The sequence below is a fragment of the Petromyzon marinus genome, chromosome 55 (assembly GCF_048934315.1).
Source record: "Petromyzon marinus isolate PM22_M1 ecotype Great Lakes invasive population chromosome 55, UKy_Petmar_22M1.pri1.0, whole genome shotgun sequence".
Lineage (NCBI taxonomy): Eukaryota > Metazoa > Chordata > Hyperoartia > Petromyzontiformes > Petromyzontidae > Petromyzon > Petromyzon marinus.
Genome location: NC_133721.1, coordinates 6,937,252 through 6,955,688, shown reverse-complemented (window position 1 = coordinate 6,955,688; position 18,437 = coordinate 6,937,252). Strand labels below are relative to the sequence as shown.

General features: G+C 49.8%; 1 protein-coding gene across 8 annotated transcripts in view; it reads left to right on the top strand.

The window, feature by feature from the left end:
• Positions 1-18,437, top strand: part of MCF2L2 (MCF.2 cell line derived transforming sequence-like 2) — a 193,478-nt gene that overhangs the window by 135,279 nt on the left and 39,762 nt on the right. For all 8 annotated transcript variants that reach the window (XM_076052295.1, XM_076052296.1, XM_032975299.2 and 5 more), the window contains 2 exons: positions 2,909-2,975; positions 9,889-10,004. In XM_076052295.1, coding sequence (XP_075908410.1) covers positions 2,909-2,975; positions 9,889-10,004 — 183 coding nt within the window. The remainder of the gene's footprint in view (positions 1-2,908; positions 2,976-9,888; positions 10,005-18,437) is intronic.

The following is an 18,437-nucleotide window of genomic DNA, read 5'->3' as shown; positions in this document are numbered from 1 at the left end:
CATAAAACTCTCCAGGCATTTTAGTAGTTTTTTTGTGTGTGTGTGTGTGCGTAGCATCGAAATGAGAGCGATGCTTACGGTGGTGCAACGGTGATCACGCCGGACATTGCCGTCCAGAGGTCGCCGCTTTGATTGCCGCCGCGGCAGTTGTTGTTGAGACGACCGGGCAGGTCGCCACCGCCTCTGTCCATCTAGCAGTGCGAATGGCTTCACCAGAGTCAGTCGGATCGGCGGAGTTCGCGTGCAGCGGGGTACATGGTGCGGGCGCTCCTGTACCTCTGCCGAGAGGCGCAGTGTGGAGGAGTAGGCGGGGAGATCCTTCCGCTGTGCCCACGCACAGCCAGTCGGTACGGAGGTATCCATAATAAAGGTTGTTTTGGGTTAGATCGTGCGTATATAAATGGGCCGTGAAACCCCGCTGCCATCCCACGCAGCCAATTGCTAGGGTTTGTCGCGCAAGCAAAGTGTTACTACTTCAGCACCACCGGTGTGTTGGAGAGTAAAATCCGCAACATTTTTTAATTCGAGTACGACGTTTCGCTGGTGATTGCAACCAGCCTCATCGGGCGGATTAGCCAGAATTGTGAAGAAGTCGGTCTTAAATAGAGTAATGGTGATTGATGTCAACCCAAAAAAAATTGTATTATGAATATTGGTCACGAAAACCCACGTGTTAAACTGGTACAGAGGTAGCTAGTTCTCAAGTGCAGTGAGTTGATGGTCTCAACTCGATTAACTAAAAACGAAAGTGTTATATTTTTTACGAGGTGAGGCCCATTGAGCTATACAGCTCTTTTTCAGAACCGATTTGCCACAAATGATAGCTCAACTAAGTGGCTAATCACGTGGAAATTTATAGCGGCCAAATACTCTAAATGCACGTGGATTATAAACGTGTAGGGAAAACCGGAGGACCCAGAGAAGAATCCACACAACCACGGGGAGAACATGCAAACTCCAATTATACAGGCATCACGGTCGGAATCGAACCCACGACCTCTTGTATACCAAGCGGGGTAGTGAACAACTCGAAGCAACCCACCCCCTATCAGCCTGAGAGCTTCGTGGTCGAGGGGGGTGCCCGGCAGTGTGTGGGCATTCAGCGTTTAACTGTGGGCGTCTGTCAGTGAGTGGAAGGACGAGTAACATCAGGTTACCTGAGCCAGTGACGGGGTCGTACCGCTCACACCAGCTGTTGTTGCTAAATCGAGGCCTGGCTGTAAGGAGAGCCACATGGCAGGTTGACAACAGGGGCTATGAACAGAATCGGGCTTCTCCGCTCAAACGAGCTTTACATTAGTTAACACTCACTTTGCTTATAATTATTATCATCAGTCTACTCATTCCACTGCTGGATGAAGGCTTGCCCAAGCCACTAACTTTCAACCCACCTATCTCCTGCGCACGAGCTGATTTATTAACGCCAAATCACCCGTGGATGTGCTCTCGGATGCTTGACGTTCCTTGGCTGCCGTTCCTTATTATTTTATTATTCTTGACTCGTCGGCCGTCACCCGCTGGAGTGACGTGTCCTGCCCAAGCCCACTTACGTTTCTGAGCAGTTTGAATGGCGTCCTTAACCTGTCGGTGTATGCTGAACTTCTTTCGCACAGTACGTATGACCAACCGTGCTAATCGGAGGTGCGGCGAAAAGGACAACCAAACTGAACACAAGCAGCAGGAGATTAGTTTTCACATCTGGATTTAGAGGTGCATAGCTCCCAGTGGCTTACGAATATCGGGAAGGAAGAGCGTTCCAGACGGCCACAGAAGCGCATCTGAAAAGCCGTCTTTGTTTGATCGTTAGCCAAAAGCTGCGTGCGAGGACGAACGGAGTTCACGTGATGGTTGATGCTCGTTGACGAAATCAGCGAGGTATTGTGATTCATTTCTAGCAACCACTTTATGTGTATGTTCAACAAATGTGTTCCTCTTTCTGTCACTCAGAGAAATTGCAAGCAAGCAGCTCTTTATGATTCTTTACACACTTTTCAACTTTTTCCCTGTTTCTGAACCATATGTCATAGCAGGTAGCACTGTACCCGAACTTCCTTTACGCCTACAGTCTACTCAAAGGGAAGTGCTGGTCTCCATTGACACAACTGAGCCAGTGGTGGAAATTCCACATTACTATGTGGGAGCAAGTCTGCGTAAAAAGGGGTTGGATTACTGATGAACTTTGTTGACGGATGGGATTTGAACTTGCCAATTTTGCGCGGAACATTCTGACCACAGTCAAGGCCCGATTTAATTATGCGTGCGTATCTCAGAGTTAAATCTAGCCAGGTGGCACTGCTGATGGAGGCGTAGGTCCCACAATCTTCCAAGGATCTAAGTTCCCAATCCAGTCAAAGACCCACTCTTGTGACCGTCTCGGTGAATTTTTGTTCAACAAAATTTTTGTTCAACAAAAATTAAGCGATGGAAAAATACTCGCTGGCAAAACTTTTTTAAAATTTTGTCAACAACGACTAACAGTGGATTGTATTTAAGAGTATTAAGTGTGAATAATTTTGTAACGTGAGGCTCTATCTGTGCGACAGCATCTGTGGGTGCCGAGGTGGTGAAACAATAAACTCTCTTGCCTGATATGCAGGAGGTTGTGGCTTCAAATCCGACCCTAACACGTGTTGTATATTTGGAGATTGCGTGTTCTCCCCATGGTCGCGTGGATTTTTCTCTTGGGTCCTCTGGTTTTTCCCTCCACATAGAAAATAAACGTGCCTTTAATGTATTTGGCTGCTGTAACTTTCCACGTGATAAGCCACTTCTTCGAACTAACATCTGTGATGGCCAGATTGCTTCTGAAAAAGAGCGATAGGGCTTAGTGGGCCTTACCTGGTGATTTTTCTTCGTTAGTTTTAATAGTGTGTCTAATGCACTGCCTCTCTGCCCGTTGCTTCCGCAGGCACATCATGAACGAGCTCATGGAAACTGAGAGAGCATACGTGGAAGAGCTTCTCTGCATAATAGAGGTGAAAAATACCCCTCGCGTTTATAAAACACAGAGATATAAAGCAAAACGTCGCAGGATAATGCTCACCGGGGTTTGCACGAGTCTCCCTGGGGACATTGAACGTCTGCTGGTTGTTGCCGTTTGCACGGTAATCATACAAATACTACTACACCACTGAGGTCAAAGTTAATTTGGTCAACCAGGTAAGAATGCTCAGGAGACCAGGATAAGTCAAGTTTGCTTCCGGGACCGAGATAATCTGTAAACGTTTAGTTCTCCCCTCTTTCGGTATTTGTGAGATATTCTCGTTTAGATTTTTCGGTGAGAATTCCGAAGTAAAATACGTGTCGTACGCCCTCTACCAACCGACACAGCCAGCGAATAAAGTTGTCATGTCGACACACGTGCCAATTTGTGACCATTTGAGCGGCACACTCACCATTTCTTTGTTCGAGCCATCGAACAAAGACGGTCACCGCATCGCGCGCTTTCAGATGCCCAACTGCGGCCAACTTTAACGCTCTTCCTTCCGATATTAGGAAGCCACTGGAGCTATGCACTTTTCAATCTAGATTAAAAAATATATAATTTATTTAGAACTTATTTTTGTGTTTAGTTTGTCGTCCTTCCCCCGCACCTGCGATTAGCACGGTTGGCTACGTACGGTGCCAAAGAAGTTCAACGTGCATGCACGTACACTGGTGTGTCTCAGAGCAGTCCACAACATTTAACAACTGGGTCGTACTCAAATTGTAAATGTTGTGGATTTACTCTCCAACACACCGGTGTTGCTGTAGCAATAACGAATTGGCACGTTCTGTTTACGTGACAAACCTTACTAATTGTCTGTGTCGGGTGGTGGCGGGTTTACTGACACATTTATTTTCACGCGATGTAACCGCAGAGAAAAAAAACGTGTATCATGAGCGCGTTTTATGTTGTCTCTCACTCATAACAAGAGAACCGCTCGTGCGTTGGATTACACCTGGGCCTTGAATGACCCCCTGTCGTCGTTCACATGGACAGCCCAAGCTTCTGTGTCGATTTGCGTTCATTATAAACGCTGGGAAATGACCAGCGGCATTTAGTGATTCTTTAATAGCAATTGCGAATAACTGATGGTCAGAGTGGGTGTGTTTGGCTAGGCATTAGGAAGGCAACCATTACAGTTTATAAGAATTTAAATGTATTTTTACCAAGCTTTACTAAACATCGCAAGGGCTTATCACGGGGCGTGCTGTCAGTTACACAAGACGGGATTTCAATGAATTGTGCAAATGTCGTGGACACAATGATCCGACACTTTCAGTTGCTCGCAGCAACAGCGTTCACCCATTGAATGGATGATAGCAGAGATTTTTATCCTCTGAGAATACAGCAAAGTACAAAGACGATGGAGCAATAATGCAGACTGCGGTCACAAAGGTAACTGCTCTCGCGATAATCTTCGAAAATCACTCGCGTATTCGCGTCGTGAAATTTGATCACGCGGGAGACCGTGCTAATTACACGGCTTGTCTTAACGAATACACAGTCACTCGAGCTGCGTGCATTTTCTTCATAATAACTCTGAAGGACCGTATACATTTATTGAAAATATATATAAAGGATACAGACATTTTTTTTAAGCTTGATTACATCGTGACGCTAAGAGGATGGACATTCTTCCACGCAGTAAAGGTTTTTTTGGGCCAATTTAATAGCGCCGATTGGAATTAAACATTTTTTGTTCGCCCGTTGACAAGTAAGCTTGCGGATAATAAAAATGAAACTTGGCAATGCTGAGCCTGCAGGATTTCACCTCAAAGTTGATTTTCCAAGTGACGGTTCCATGTAGCTCCTTGACAAAACTGTTCCTATGGGGGCACTTACCAACCACCCCTTTCCCCGCTTTGATTGTTACCACATTACACCTTCACAAACCGACACAATGCGTGCTATAGTGCAGGCCGTCTGGGCAGCTGCGTCCTGTCTCGGCAGGACTTGTATCATAATGATACAGGTATCAACAATTTAGTGTTTTGGGCATGCGTGCCGTTCATATAGCACAGGGCGATCATGCAATGCAGGCGCTGGTGAGACTTACAAACAGATTTTAGTTTCATCATTAGACCTCCTTTGCCAGTACCAAAATGTAATGAGAGGGTTTTTCCCCTTTTTTCCGGCAACAAAACTGAATCCTTTTTTTACGAGGATTCATGTCTGCATTAGCCACAATACCTGCGGTCAAAATGCAAACAAAAAACATACTATGATAATATATGCATTATTCTTGGTTCTTTCGGTAAAGTTACGTAGAAGGGAAACAATAAAATAATAAAAATATTGTTTCCCTTCTACGTGACTTTACCGAAAGAACCAAGAATATGAATCTCTGCAGTCACGAAAGCTTTAAATCAAAATATATCCATTGTCCTTGAAACTGATTGGTCCACACCAAGGGACGGCTTTCTTTTATATATTATCATAGTATGTTTTTTGTTTGCATTTTGACTGCAGGTATTGTGGTTAATGCACACATGAATCCTTGTAAAAAGGTTTCAGTTTTGTTGCCAGAAAAAAGGGGAAAAACCCCTATTATTATATTTTAGTTTCGCTTAACACGAAGGCTTTCGCTGCCAATATCATACGTGTTTTTTTGTGTTCGATCGCGTAGATATTAACGCGTCGTTGAACACGCCACCTCCCAATTTGTGAGGCTTGTCACGTAAACAGAACGTGCCGATTCGCTACTAGTACAGCACGCCGGTGTGTTGGAGACTAAATGCGCAACATTGGCCGCCACCTGATGATGCGACTTTTAATTACTGGTGCAACGTCACACTATATTCGATGGACAGTTATTTCGGTGAACAGTGGTGGAACGGATTGAAAACGTCAACGGAGGGGCTAACTTTGTTTGTACCGCTCGTCGTCGTTGTTGTTTTTTGTTGTGTCCTTTATTGAACTGAAAAAGCGACGGTTTGGACGAATACGGCCGCGGTAGTTGCCAGGGCGGCGTGCCGGACTCGAACTGCGAAATTCTGGAACGATAGGGGCGGACGCGCAGCCGCAGCGCCGTGCCACCGGCACAGATTGTGTGTTTGCGGTGGTGACGTCCTACTGACCGTGTTATGCTCCGACCATTCTTCGCAGGAATAGGCATCCCTGCATTGTTGATTCCCATGAAAGGCCATTAAAACACGGTCATTTGAATGGCATTTCAACTGCACGCAGGAGAATGTCGAATCCATTGCGACCCCTATTGTCAATCTGGCCGCGCCGACCAGATTTGCTGGTGAGATCTATTGCGCTGCTGTCGGCCGCAAAATAGATCTCGTGGGAAGAGTAGGCCAAATACCCTCCAGGAGCAGCTCTCTTGAGCTCCCCAAAGGCTTTCGTGAAAAAAAGGGCTTCACAGCTCATCAGAGTCCTCCTCCAGCCTAACTAAAGAATCTTCTGATTCTCCAGCGGAGGCGCTTCCACGGGCAGTGGCACGAGCGAGCACTTACGCGGCTGCACCTCCACCAGTTTCTGCCCCTTTGGCTGCAACGGAGTCGCGGCGTGCTTCAGTGGGGGAAAAAAAATAACAACCACAAACACCACGCTCGCGTGAGATGCTCGCCTTGGGGCAAGCGGCCGAAGCTCTACGACGCCTTTCGGCCGGGGGAGATGTCGGAAGAGAGGTTGCGCCTGAAATCAGAGAGAGAGAGAGGGGCGACTGTGACCTTCACGCGGCGGTGAATTCGCCAAGGTTGGAGCCCGAACGCCGGTGGAGCGTCTCTCGGTCAGCGCCGCTGTCAAAGAAGCACCTTGGACCGTCGACGTGGATTCAACGCTTTTTTTGCGTGTCGCCGTTCCAAAAAGTCGAGTTTCTTTCGCACTGTACGTAGCCGACCGTGCGGAAATCGGAGGAGCGCCGGACGAAAGCAGAAGCCGAAAACCTGCATTTCTCCAAACGGGAAATCGGACCCGCAATATTATTTTGGACGCTGCTGACAAAGGCATTTCCCGGTGTCACCTTGCTCCCCTTTTCTTATCGACGGAACGCGATCGACTTTTTTTTTGTACTTGGAGAAACACGTAAAGTTCCTCGAAATGAAAAAAGGGGGCTCCACACCTCGTACCGCAAACATTACCCGAGGTTTGGTTAACACGCCGGAGGGCACTTGGTGCGCATTCCTCCGTCCGCGAGCAACATCGGAGAAGACGCTGACGACAACGTCGCGTGCAGCTCATCGTTGGCAACGCGGGGACCGAGCGCGGCGATTAGGTTAGCGTCGGCGCCACTATTCCATTCTCGCAAACGTGCTCGGGAGCGAAGTGCCAATGTCGAGATCTTCCTGCCACTACAAGAGGGCTTTCAGGAGAGAGTTCGCGTGGGTTTTGGCTGTGCCCTCCCTCGTTGAAGGAGCGCAGATTGCGGTGGTTGACTGTACGTTCCCATAGTTCGGGGTTGCAGGGGCACAATCGCACCGCTGTCGCCTGTCTTTAATTCGACGTTCGTGATTGAGGTGTGCGCGCATCGGCCTTTTGATTATGTGGCTGACCATCGAACAAAGGCGGTCGCCGCATCGCGCGCTTTCAGGCACGCTTCCGTGGCCGTCTGGAACGCTCTTCCTTCCGATGTTAGGAAGCCACTGGAGCTGTGTATTTTTCAATCCGGATGTGAAAACTGATTTGTTTAGAACTCCTTTTTGTGTTCGGTTTGTTGTCCCTCCCCCCGCACCTCCGATTACCATGGTCGGTTTTACGTACTGCGCGAAAGAAGTTCAGCATACATAGACAGATTCAGGACGCCATTCAAACTGTTAACACAAGTAAGTGGGCTTTGGTGCAGGGTGACGGCAGACGGGTCAAGAATAATAAGGAACGGCAGCCAAGGGACGTCAAGCATCCGAGAGCACATCCACCGGTAATTTGGCGTTAATAATTCAGCTCGTGCGCAGGAGCTAGGTGGGTTGAAGGGTGCTTTTTGTCTTTGAGGAGGATGAGGACGACGACGCGCAAAGCCAGGAGGCGCGTTGTTTCGCTCTCGGCCGAGGTGTTTATTCTTGACGCCCCCGTTGGTTCCGCCCTGTTCGCCAAGCGCGGGTGGGAGATGGTGGTGGCCCCCTCATAGAGTGAGACGCGCCGTTGAACTTCACAGCGGCACCGCCTGTCACGTGTTTTCGTGTCACCTTAAAAGCAACGAACGTCGCCGGCCGGGCAGAAAACGGACGCCGTGAGCTGGAATCCATCGCGGTGACACCGGGCAGTGACGCCTGTCAGTTGGCCGTCTAACCGAGGAGATGGAGTGATTAAATTAATCTCATGCGTACGTATGTTGAACTTCTTTCGCACCTGTGCGGAGCCAACCGTGCTAATCGGAGGTGCTAGGTGGATTGTCATGCTGCATATCGTGGGCTCAATGAAACCCGATCTTGATATCCAATGCGAAAAAAAAAGGATGTGGTTACTTAGGCCAAATAGGATCGACTCAACTGATTTTGAATGGAAATCGGTGACCTTGCAGGCATTGACATTGATTGTGGCGCGCCAGTTTCACTCTGTCCATTTGTGTGTCGCATCTTGCCGGCGTTATTGATGGGCGATCGAGTTATCCACGTGGCATTTCAGTTGCATTCTCCTCGGACGATTCAAACAGGAATGTCTTGCTGCGCTGGTGTCCGATTGCATGCCTTGACTTGACATTTTAAGGAAACAGTGTATTTGACGCTCATTCAAGTTAGTTATATTCAGCCAAGGCCCATTGAGCCTCCGACGCTCTTGCTGAATAGAGATGCCACAAAGCCACGAGGCCATGATGTCAATGATCGTAAAGTTTCAGGAAGCGGCGTCTTTAAATGTCATTTGCTTGCCCTCGTTTAAGAAGACACACTAATGTTTGACTTTACGTGAGGCAAGTGAGTAATCTTTGCGCGTCACATTTACGTTGCTCAAACATTTGATAGAGACGCGGGCTGTTGGTCATTTATGGCGTGGATGGCGAGCGTGCCACACATCTTGTGTGTCGCACGAATGCATGTCGATAATAGCGGCCACCACGATTGGTTTACTGACTGGCGACTCATTCCTTTACTGACTCCCATTACGACTCATTCCTTTACTGATCCCATTACAACTTATTCCTTTACTGACTCCCATTACGACTCATTCCTTTACTGACTCCCATTACAACTCATTCCTTTACTGACTCCCATTACGACTCATTCCTTTACTGACCCCATTGCGACTCATTCATTTACTGACTCCCATTACAACTCATTCCTTTACTGACTCCCATTACAACTCATTCCTTTACTGACTGCCATTACAACTCATTCCTTTACTGACTCCCATTACAACTCATTCCTTTACTGACTCCCATTTCAGCTCATTCCTTTACTGACCCAATTACAACTCATTCCTTTACTGACTCCCATTACGACTCATTCCTTTACTGACTCCCATTACGACTCATTCCTTTACTGACTCCCATTGCAACTCATTCCTTTACTGACCCAATTACAACTCATTCCTTTACTGACCCCATTACGACTCATTCCTTTACTGACTCCCATTGCAACTCATTCCTTTACTGACCCAATTACAACTCATTCCTTTACTGACTCCCATTGCAACTCATTCCTTTACTGACCCAATTACAACTCATTCCTTTACTGACTCCCATTACAACTCATTCCTTTACTGACTCTCATTACAACTCAATCCTTTACTGACTCCCATTACGACTCATTCCTTTACTGACTCCCATTACGTCTCATTCCTTTACTGACGCCCATTACATCTCATTCATTTACCGACTCACATTACATCTCACCGGGGGTCGATAAAATAAGTTCCACTTCGCGCGCCCTGGGGGTTTCCGAAACGCGAGAGGAGCCTTCAACGCTCGTCGCCCATCCAACGGCTTCGCTCGTGGCTTGCCGTTGCTGTCGTTGCCTTTGCAGGGCTACGCGAACCAGTTCGGGAGCCCAGAGCTGGAGTCGCTCATCCCGGCCCAGCTGCGACACAAGACGGAGGCGCTTTTCGGCAACCTGCCGGAAATCTACTCCTTCCACAACAGGTTTGAGAGCGCACGGCTCGGCAGCCAGAGGGAGGCTCGAATGCGGGCGTGCCCCCGGCAAGCTCGCGCGACAGCTGTCGAATCCGCGCCGGCGACTCGCTCACCAGCGGGCAATCGCCTCCTCATCACTCTTCTATCGCTGCCACTGTCGTCGTTTACGCTTCCCATGAACGTCCGCAAATTGATTCCTCCGCCCGCGTTGAGGACTCAATCTCCGCGTATGTGCATTTTGTACAGTGAACTTCTTTCGCACCGTACGTAGCCAACCGTGCTCATCGGAGGTGCGGGGGAAGGAGAGTGAGACAGTGATTCTACCACTGTGTTCAAGCACCACACTGCAGGTCACAATGACTCACCCATTCACTCACCGACTCATCACACTGGAGGTCACAATGACTCACCCATTCACTCACCAACTCATCACACTGCAGGTCACAACAACTCACCCACCCACTCACTCACTGACTCATCACACTGCAGGTCACAACAACTCACCCACCCATTCACTCACTGACTCATCACACTGCAGGTCACAACAACTCACCCACCCATTCACTCACTGACTCATCACACTGCAGGTCACAACAACTCACTCACCCACTCACTCACTGACTCATCACACTGCAGGTCACAATGCCTCATTCATTCATTCACCGACTCATAACACTGCAGGTCACAACAACTCACCCACCCACTCATCGACTCATCACACTGCAGGTCACAACAACTCACCCACCCACTCACCGACCCATCACACTGTAGGTCACAACAACTCACCCACCCACTCACCGACTCATCACACTGCAGGTCACAACAACTCACCCACCCACTCACTCACCGACCCATCACACTGCAGGTTACAACAACTCACCCACCCACTCACTCACCGACTCATCACACTGCAGGTCACAACAACTCACCCACCCACTCACTCACCAACTCATCACACTGCAGGTCACAACAACTCACCCACCCACTCACTCACCAACTCATCACACTGCAGGTCCCAACAACTCACCCACCCACTCACTCACCGACCCATCACACTGCAGGTCACAACAACTCACCCACTCACTCACTCACCGACCCATCACACTGCAGGTCACAACAACTCACCCACCCACTCACTCACCGACCCATCACACTGCAGGTTACAACAACTCACCCACCCACTCACTCACCGACTCATCACACTGCAGGTCACAACAACTCACCCACCCACTCACTCACCGACTCATCACACTGCAGGTCACAACAACTTACCCACCTACTCACTCACCAACTCATCACACTGCAGGTCACAACAACTCACCCACCCACTCACTCACCAACTCATCACACTGCAGGTCACAACAACTTACCCACCTAATCACTCACCAACTCATCACACTGCAGGTCACAACAACTCACCCACCCACTCACTCACCGACCCATCACACTGGAGGTCACAACAACTCACCCACCCTACTCTCGGAGCGCTGCTCACATGCTCCGAAATCTCACCGAAGTTTAGTCAATCGGCAGGACGTGTGGTGAAGTCAAAGTGTGGGTACTCCCACCTCTTTCAACCAAGCTTGGGGAAGAGGTGCCAGTAAAGTAGGCCAAGTAGCCCTCTATGAGGGCTCTCTAGAGCTCCCTCTGGTGGAGGTCCTTCTACCGGCAGCGGCCGAGCAAACAATTGCACGGCACGTAACTTTCCACCCCCCCACCCCCCCCCCACCAGTTATATGTATGACACGGGGCTTTTGTAAACCACGCATCGGACCCCAAGGAGGCAACGTGAGCGTGACACCGTGGCGCTGCTGCCTGCTGGGGAAATCTCTCCTCGGCGAGAGAAATTAAATTTGGATCATCCCCAAACGCTTCTGCTGCGTCGCTTGCCCAACGCGTCATGTCCGAGCCACTTCGCGCGTTCACGCCACCGTTGGCAAGTAGCAGCGGCGTGCAATGATAAATTCGCACTGACATTGCATTCAGAAATACCGAGTCATCTCGAGCACACGAGCACGCGCGTGTAATTGCGTGCGTCCGTGCGCTAGTAATTCACGGGCGTCGGGGAGTGGCGGTGCAGCGGTTAGCGCTGCGATGCGCGACGAACCCGGCCGCCCGGGTTCGATTCCCGCTCACGGCCAACACCGGTGACGATTAGCTGAACCGGTCCTGGGCCCTCCCCTAGGTCGACTCAACCTCAAATGAGTACCTTTGTGCGGTGTGTAAACATCGCCACTGGGGAGACAAAGGCGGTCGGGCGTGGTGTGGTTGCCACCCACCCCCTCGTGTGCCGTGCTGATCTTCATAGGTGCTCGCTAACAGCACTTGCCCCTACAGTCTGTTGAGGCTACACGGGGGATCTTTGTCTTTGTCCCCGCGGGTGTTGGGGAGTGGTGGAGCAGTAGTTAGCGTGCTGCGCTATGAACCCGGCCACCCGAGTTCGATTCCCACTCACGACCAATAACAGTGGCAGTGAATATTTGAACCAGTTATGGACCTCCCCTAGGTCGACCCAGCCTTAAATTCGTATCTGGTGCGGTGTGTAAACGTCAGCACTGAGGAGTCAAGCAGCCGGGCGTCGTATTGGCAACCCTATCCCCTCGCGTGCCATGCCATTCTTAATAGGTGCTCGCCAACAGCACTTGCCACAACAGTCTGTTAAATGCTCCATGTTTTTTTTTGTCTTTGTGTGTGTGTGTCATTGTCAGTGTGTGTTAGTGCGAGTGAGTGTCACTCCTATATTGCTGAGGTCTGTGGGACGTTGAATTCCACCAATGCCATGAACAAGGCAGAATGCATCATCAGCACCTAGTGTGTTTATGTGGGTTCATCTGCCAGGGTGAGCGGTGGTGCAGCAGTTAGCGCACTGCGCTACGAACCCGCTGACCCGAGTTCGAGTCTCGCTCACGGCCAACACCAGTGACGATTATCTGAACTGGTCCCGGGCCTCCTCGCCTAGGTGGACTCAACCTCAAATGAGTACCTGGGTGCGGTGTGTAAACGTCGCCACTCGGGAGACAAAGGTGGCCAGGCGTGGTGGTGGCCCACTCACCCCCTCGCGCGCCGTGCCAGGCCTTCATAGGTGCTCGCTAACAGCATACTTCCATTTATGTTGGTATAGCCCTGTGAGCCATTCGGCTCTTGAATCGGGTGCAACCGCAACAAACAAAAAAACTAAAACATGAGCAAGAAAACATCTTAAAGTGACTATGTGACTGTGCAAACAGAAAATCCAGGAAAAAAACATCAAAATATTCCTGAAATAGCACCGTACACCAACACTGTGTGCAAAAATCCCAGTGGTATGCAAGTCAAACAACAACAACCACAAGACAACTAAGATTAAGGCCATCAGTCTAACTCCGTACTACAATAAACAAAAACATGGCCAAACCAAAAAACTTTTAGAAATCACCAAAATAAAGCCATAAATGCAATGTAACAGTGATCATAGAGGGACTGTGACCGAATTTTTAACACTAAACTACATAAATAACATGTAACACCAAACCCTAGAGCCATAGCTGGCTGCATGAGTCACTCCACAACAACAAAAATTCTGTTCCAAGGCCCCAAAAGTCTGTTCAAGGCTATAGGGGTGATCTTTGTCTTTGGTGCATCTACCCGTCATCTCAGTGAGTCATCCCCATGGCAACCTGGCTCTGTGCCGTGGCGTCCTGCCAGCGGGCCTTCGTCACTTCACGACGGCCTCAAAGCGCATGGCACAAGCGTCGTGGTGACATCACCGTGACTTCGTGGCGAACGGCGGAGGCTGTTTGTTGTTGTTGTTGTTTTTGGGTGTTGGACCGGTCGGGGAGGCTGACCTCCGTCTCCCCGCTCCGTTGAGATCCGAGGCAACCACAACGAGAAGGCTCACAACACCGTGCACCCCTCTCCGCGCTCGCAGGGACGACACGACAAGGTTTATTGCCTACTGGCGATTTATTCTCCGATTAACGAAGCTAAACCACCCGTGTCAGTGTGGGCCAGCAGGGCAGGTCTAACCTATCTCCCGGCGGTCTAGGACTCAATCTGTCCCGTCTCTCCCTACTCACTCTCCCTAAGGGATATTCCCCTTTGTCTCACCTCTCTCCTCCATACTTACGATCCGATCTCGAGGTGTAGGAAGCCGCGGAGAGGCGAGGCTGCCCGTGGCTTTTGCTGGGAACCGGGACCTGGCTGCTCTGCGGCTCGTCTCACGGACGTTCCAGTAGCAGGGGCACGATGACCCCTCCGATCCCTCACTCCAGAAGAACCCGAACGAAAGAGGCTCCGCCCCTAACTTCCCTCCCTTTTTATCGCCCCTACGTCAAAGATACCGTGCCGCTAATCCGCTGGCCTCTCGTCCAATCCGGAGCCTCGGATTTCCCGCTCCTGGCTAATCGCTTGCGCTCCTCCGCCGCTCGCTACTCCGCCCCACCCCCCACCTGCCTGCCGACCCGTGTCGAGTGTTGAGGCGCTCTATCCGCGGTGGCTCAGCAGCCCCCGTCGTGACCACGTGATTACAACCCAGGTCACGGCGCCGCGGTGCGAGTTAGCCTCGGGGGAGGTCGCCCAGTTCCCTGGTCGCAGGAAACCGTGAAGCTTGGTCCCATGAGAGGGCTTCTGGGTGAAAACCTGTCGGTCAGGTGACCTCCCCTCGGGGCTCTATGTGGGGGTGTGTGTGTGTTCATGTGGGGGCTCTATGTGTGTGTGTGTTCATGTGGGGGCTCTATATGGGGGGGGGGGGTGTATGTGTTCATGTGGGGGCTCTATGTGGGGGTGTGTGTGTTCATGTGGGGGCTCTATGTGGGGATGTGTGTGTTCATGTGGGGGCTCTGTCTGTGTGTGTTCATGTGGGGGCTCTATGTGTGTGTGTTCATGTGGTGGTGTGTGTGTTCATGTGTTGGCTCTATGTGTGTGTGTGTGTTCATGTGTGGGCTCTATGTGTGTGTGTTCATGTGTTGGCTCTATGTGTGTGTGTTCATGTGTTGGCTCTATGTGTGTGTGTTCATGTGTGGGCTCTATGTGTGTGTTCATGTGTGGGCTCTATGTGTGTGTGTGTGTTCATGTGTTGGCTCTATGTGTGTGTGTTCATGTGTTGGCTCTATGTGTGTGTGTTCATGTGTTGGCTCTATGTGTGTGTTCATGTGTGGGCTCTATGTGTGTGTGTGTTCATGTGTGCGCTCTATGTGTGTGTTCATGTGTGGGCTCTATGTGTGTGTGTGTTCATGTGTGGGCTCTATGTGTGTGTTCATGTGGGGGCTCTGTGTGTGTGTTCATGTGGGGCTCTATGTGTGTGTGTTCATGTGTTGGCTCTATGTGTGTGTTCATGTGTGGGCTCTATGTGTGTGTGTGTTCATGTGTTGGCTCTATGTGTGTGTTCATGTGTGGGCTCTATGTGTGTGTGTGTTCATGTGTTGGCTCTATGTGTGTGTTCATGTGTGGGCTCTATGTGTGTGTGTGTGTTCATGTGTGGGCTCTATGTGTGTGTTCATGTGGGGGCTCTATGTGTGTGTGTGTGTTCATGTGTGGGCTCTATGTGTGTGTTCATGTGGGGGCTCTATGTGTGTGTGTGTTCATGTGTGGGCTCTATGTGTGTGTTCATGTGTGGGCTCTATGTGTGTGTGTGTGTTCATGTGTGGGCTCTATGTGTGTGTTCATGTGGGGGCTCTATGTGTGTGTGTGTTCATGTGTGGGGTGGTGGGGGAAGCGCTGTGACGGAAGCCGGGCGGCCCCAGACACGGCTCCCACGGAGCGGCTTCGCTGTTGTGGCACCACAGACCACACCACCACCACGTGACCCCAAGTCTGCTGAAGGCAACAGGATGGATTGTTATCCTTGTTGACATATTGCTTTGACAGTGGTGGGTAAACACTCAAGGGGCCGTCCATAAATGACGTCACGCACCTCGGGGGGGGGTCAGACATTCGTGACGATGTGTGACAAGGGGGGGGGGGGGGGTGAGAAATGTGACGTCACATCAAAATGCGCAACTTTAAATATAGAAAGCACGTTCTACTTATCACACTCTGATGTTGCGCACTACAATGACAATAATTTAAAGCGATTTGAAGCATGTGTGTTTTTTTTTTGGGGGGGGGGCAGAGCTTTGTGACGTCATATTTCAGGGGGGGGGGGTCTGACTTTTTGTGACGCCGTGTGACGAAAAGGGGGGTTCAAAAATCCTTCCAAAATCACGTGACGTCATTCATGGATGCCCCCCCCCCCCCCCCCAAGTAACAAAAGCCAATGATGCTAAAAGGCAACGCATTTAATTCGCCGACCTGTTTGGGAATTGGCCCTTCTTGAAGGTGTGCTGTGAAGAAAGGCCGTTTCTCACTCACCCTGTTAGGGCAGCGTTGTTAGTGCCTAACGCGTTTCTCGTCGTCGTCCGCTCTGTGTGCGCGTGTACTCGACGTGAAATTGTTTTGTTAGTAATTGCTGGGCATTTGAAGCCACCCCTCGAGAGGTGCGCGTTTGGACTGTACCATTACTCCAGGGCTCAGCTGAAACGCTGGCTGTCACTGAAACGCTCCAGCTAACCACGCCCCCCTTCCCCACCCCCTCCCCCATAACCTGAAAATGAAACGATGGCACAGTCCAAAGCACGTGGTCACGCCTACATGTGTTCCAGCTGACTTTTGTGACACATCATACCACAGTACACAGTCATCAAAAGCCATGGCCAATTCACTGCTGGATGAAGGCCTTCCCAAGCCATTTGTGTTTAGTTTGTTGTCCTCTACCCCACCCTGCGCCTCCAATTAGCACGGTTGGCTACGTACGGTGTGAAAGAAGTTCAACATACAAACACACATACACCGAAACCTCCAATTAGCACGGTTGGCTACGTACGGTGTGAAAGAAGTTCAACATGCAAACACACATACACCGCACCTCCAATTAGCACGGTTGGCTACGTACGGTGTGAAAGAAGTTCAACATGCAAACACACATACACCGAAACCTCCAATTAGCACGGTTGGCTCCGTACGGTGTGTAAGAAGTTCAACATGCAAACACACATACACCGAAACCTCCAATTAGCACGGTTGGCTCCGTACGGTGTGTAAGAAGTTCAACATGCAAACACACATACACCGAAACCTCCAATTAGCACGGTTGGCTACGTACGGTGTGAAAGAAGTTCAACATGTAAACACACATACACCGAAACCTCCAATTAGCACGGTTGGCTACGTACGGTGTGAAAGAAGTTCAACATGTAAACACACATACACCGCACCTCCAATTAGCACGGTTGGCTACGTACGGTGTGAAAGAAGTTCAACATACAGTAAAACTTTGGATTGCGAGTAACTTGGTCTGCGAGTGTTTTGCAAGACGAAATTTTTTTTTAATTAAATAAATATTAATTTGATAAACGAGCGAGGGTCTTGCAATACGAGTAGTGTACGTACACGCTTTGTCTGCCGAGCGTCACGTGATCACAACTGATATGCGAGTGCTTTGATATACGAGTGCTTTGGATTACAAACACGTTTCCGGAACGAATTATGCTCGCAATCCAAGGTTTTACTGGACATCACCATCTCTCACAGTTCTGCGGAGTAATGATCTGTTCGGCGCCCGCGTACGAATTGATTTCATTTTGCTCCATCTCCTCCATGGGCGTACCCGTTAAACTCGTTCCAAACCTTGGCTGCCAATCGATCATCATTATTGGGTTGGCGTGGTGACGAAATGTTTACTACCTCGCCTGGTATGCAGGAAGGCGTGGGTTTGATCCTGACCCTGACGCCTGCCTGCTCTATATTTGGAGTTTGCGTGTCTTTCTCCCCGTGGTCACGTGGATTTAGTCTCGGGCTCCTGCGACGTCACCCTCCACATTTAGACTCGACGCGCCTTTAGAGTATTTGGCTGCTGCTATACATGTCCACGCGGTAAGCCACTTCGTTGAGCTATCATTTGTGGCCAGGTCGCTTCTGAAATAGAGCTGCGTAGCTCACCGGGCCTTTCCTGGTGAAATTGAAAAAAATAGTTTAGTTTATTATTCATGGAAAGAGGCCATCGTACATTCTGCCGATGCTTCCTGCCCAAGCCCCCTTTACGTCTGTTTAACGCGTCGGCTTTCTCGAGCAATGTCAATCCATAAGAGGTTTTTGGGTTAGATCGCGTACATATCTAAATGTTGTGTCGTTGAAACCCCTTACATCTTTTAATAGTCTGGATGACGTCAATAAGCTGCACATGTTATCGAATACATGTGTTCTTCTTTCTGTCCCTAAGCGTGCATCTCTCCCACGCATACTTTGCCCGCGTGTACTGCAGGCAAGCTGCTAACCAGCCACACAAACTGGTTTGCCAAAGTTGCTCATTTTTCTAATTATAAAAAAAATACGTATATAAAGGGGAAGCGTTCATGAACGGTCTTGATACATTCCGAAGATATCGATTCTGACATGCGTTGTTCAATGCGTGCAACGTACACATCGCTT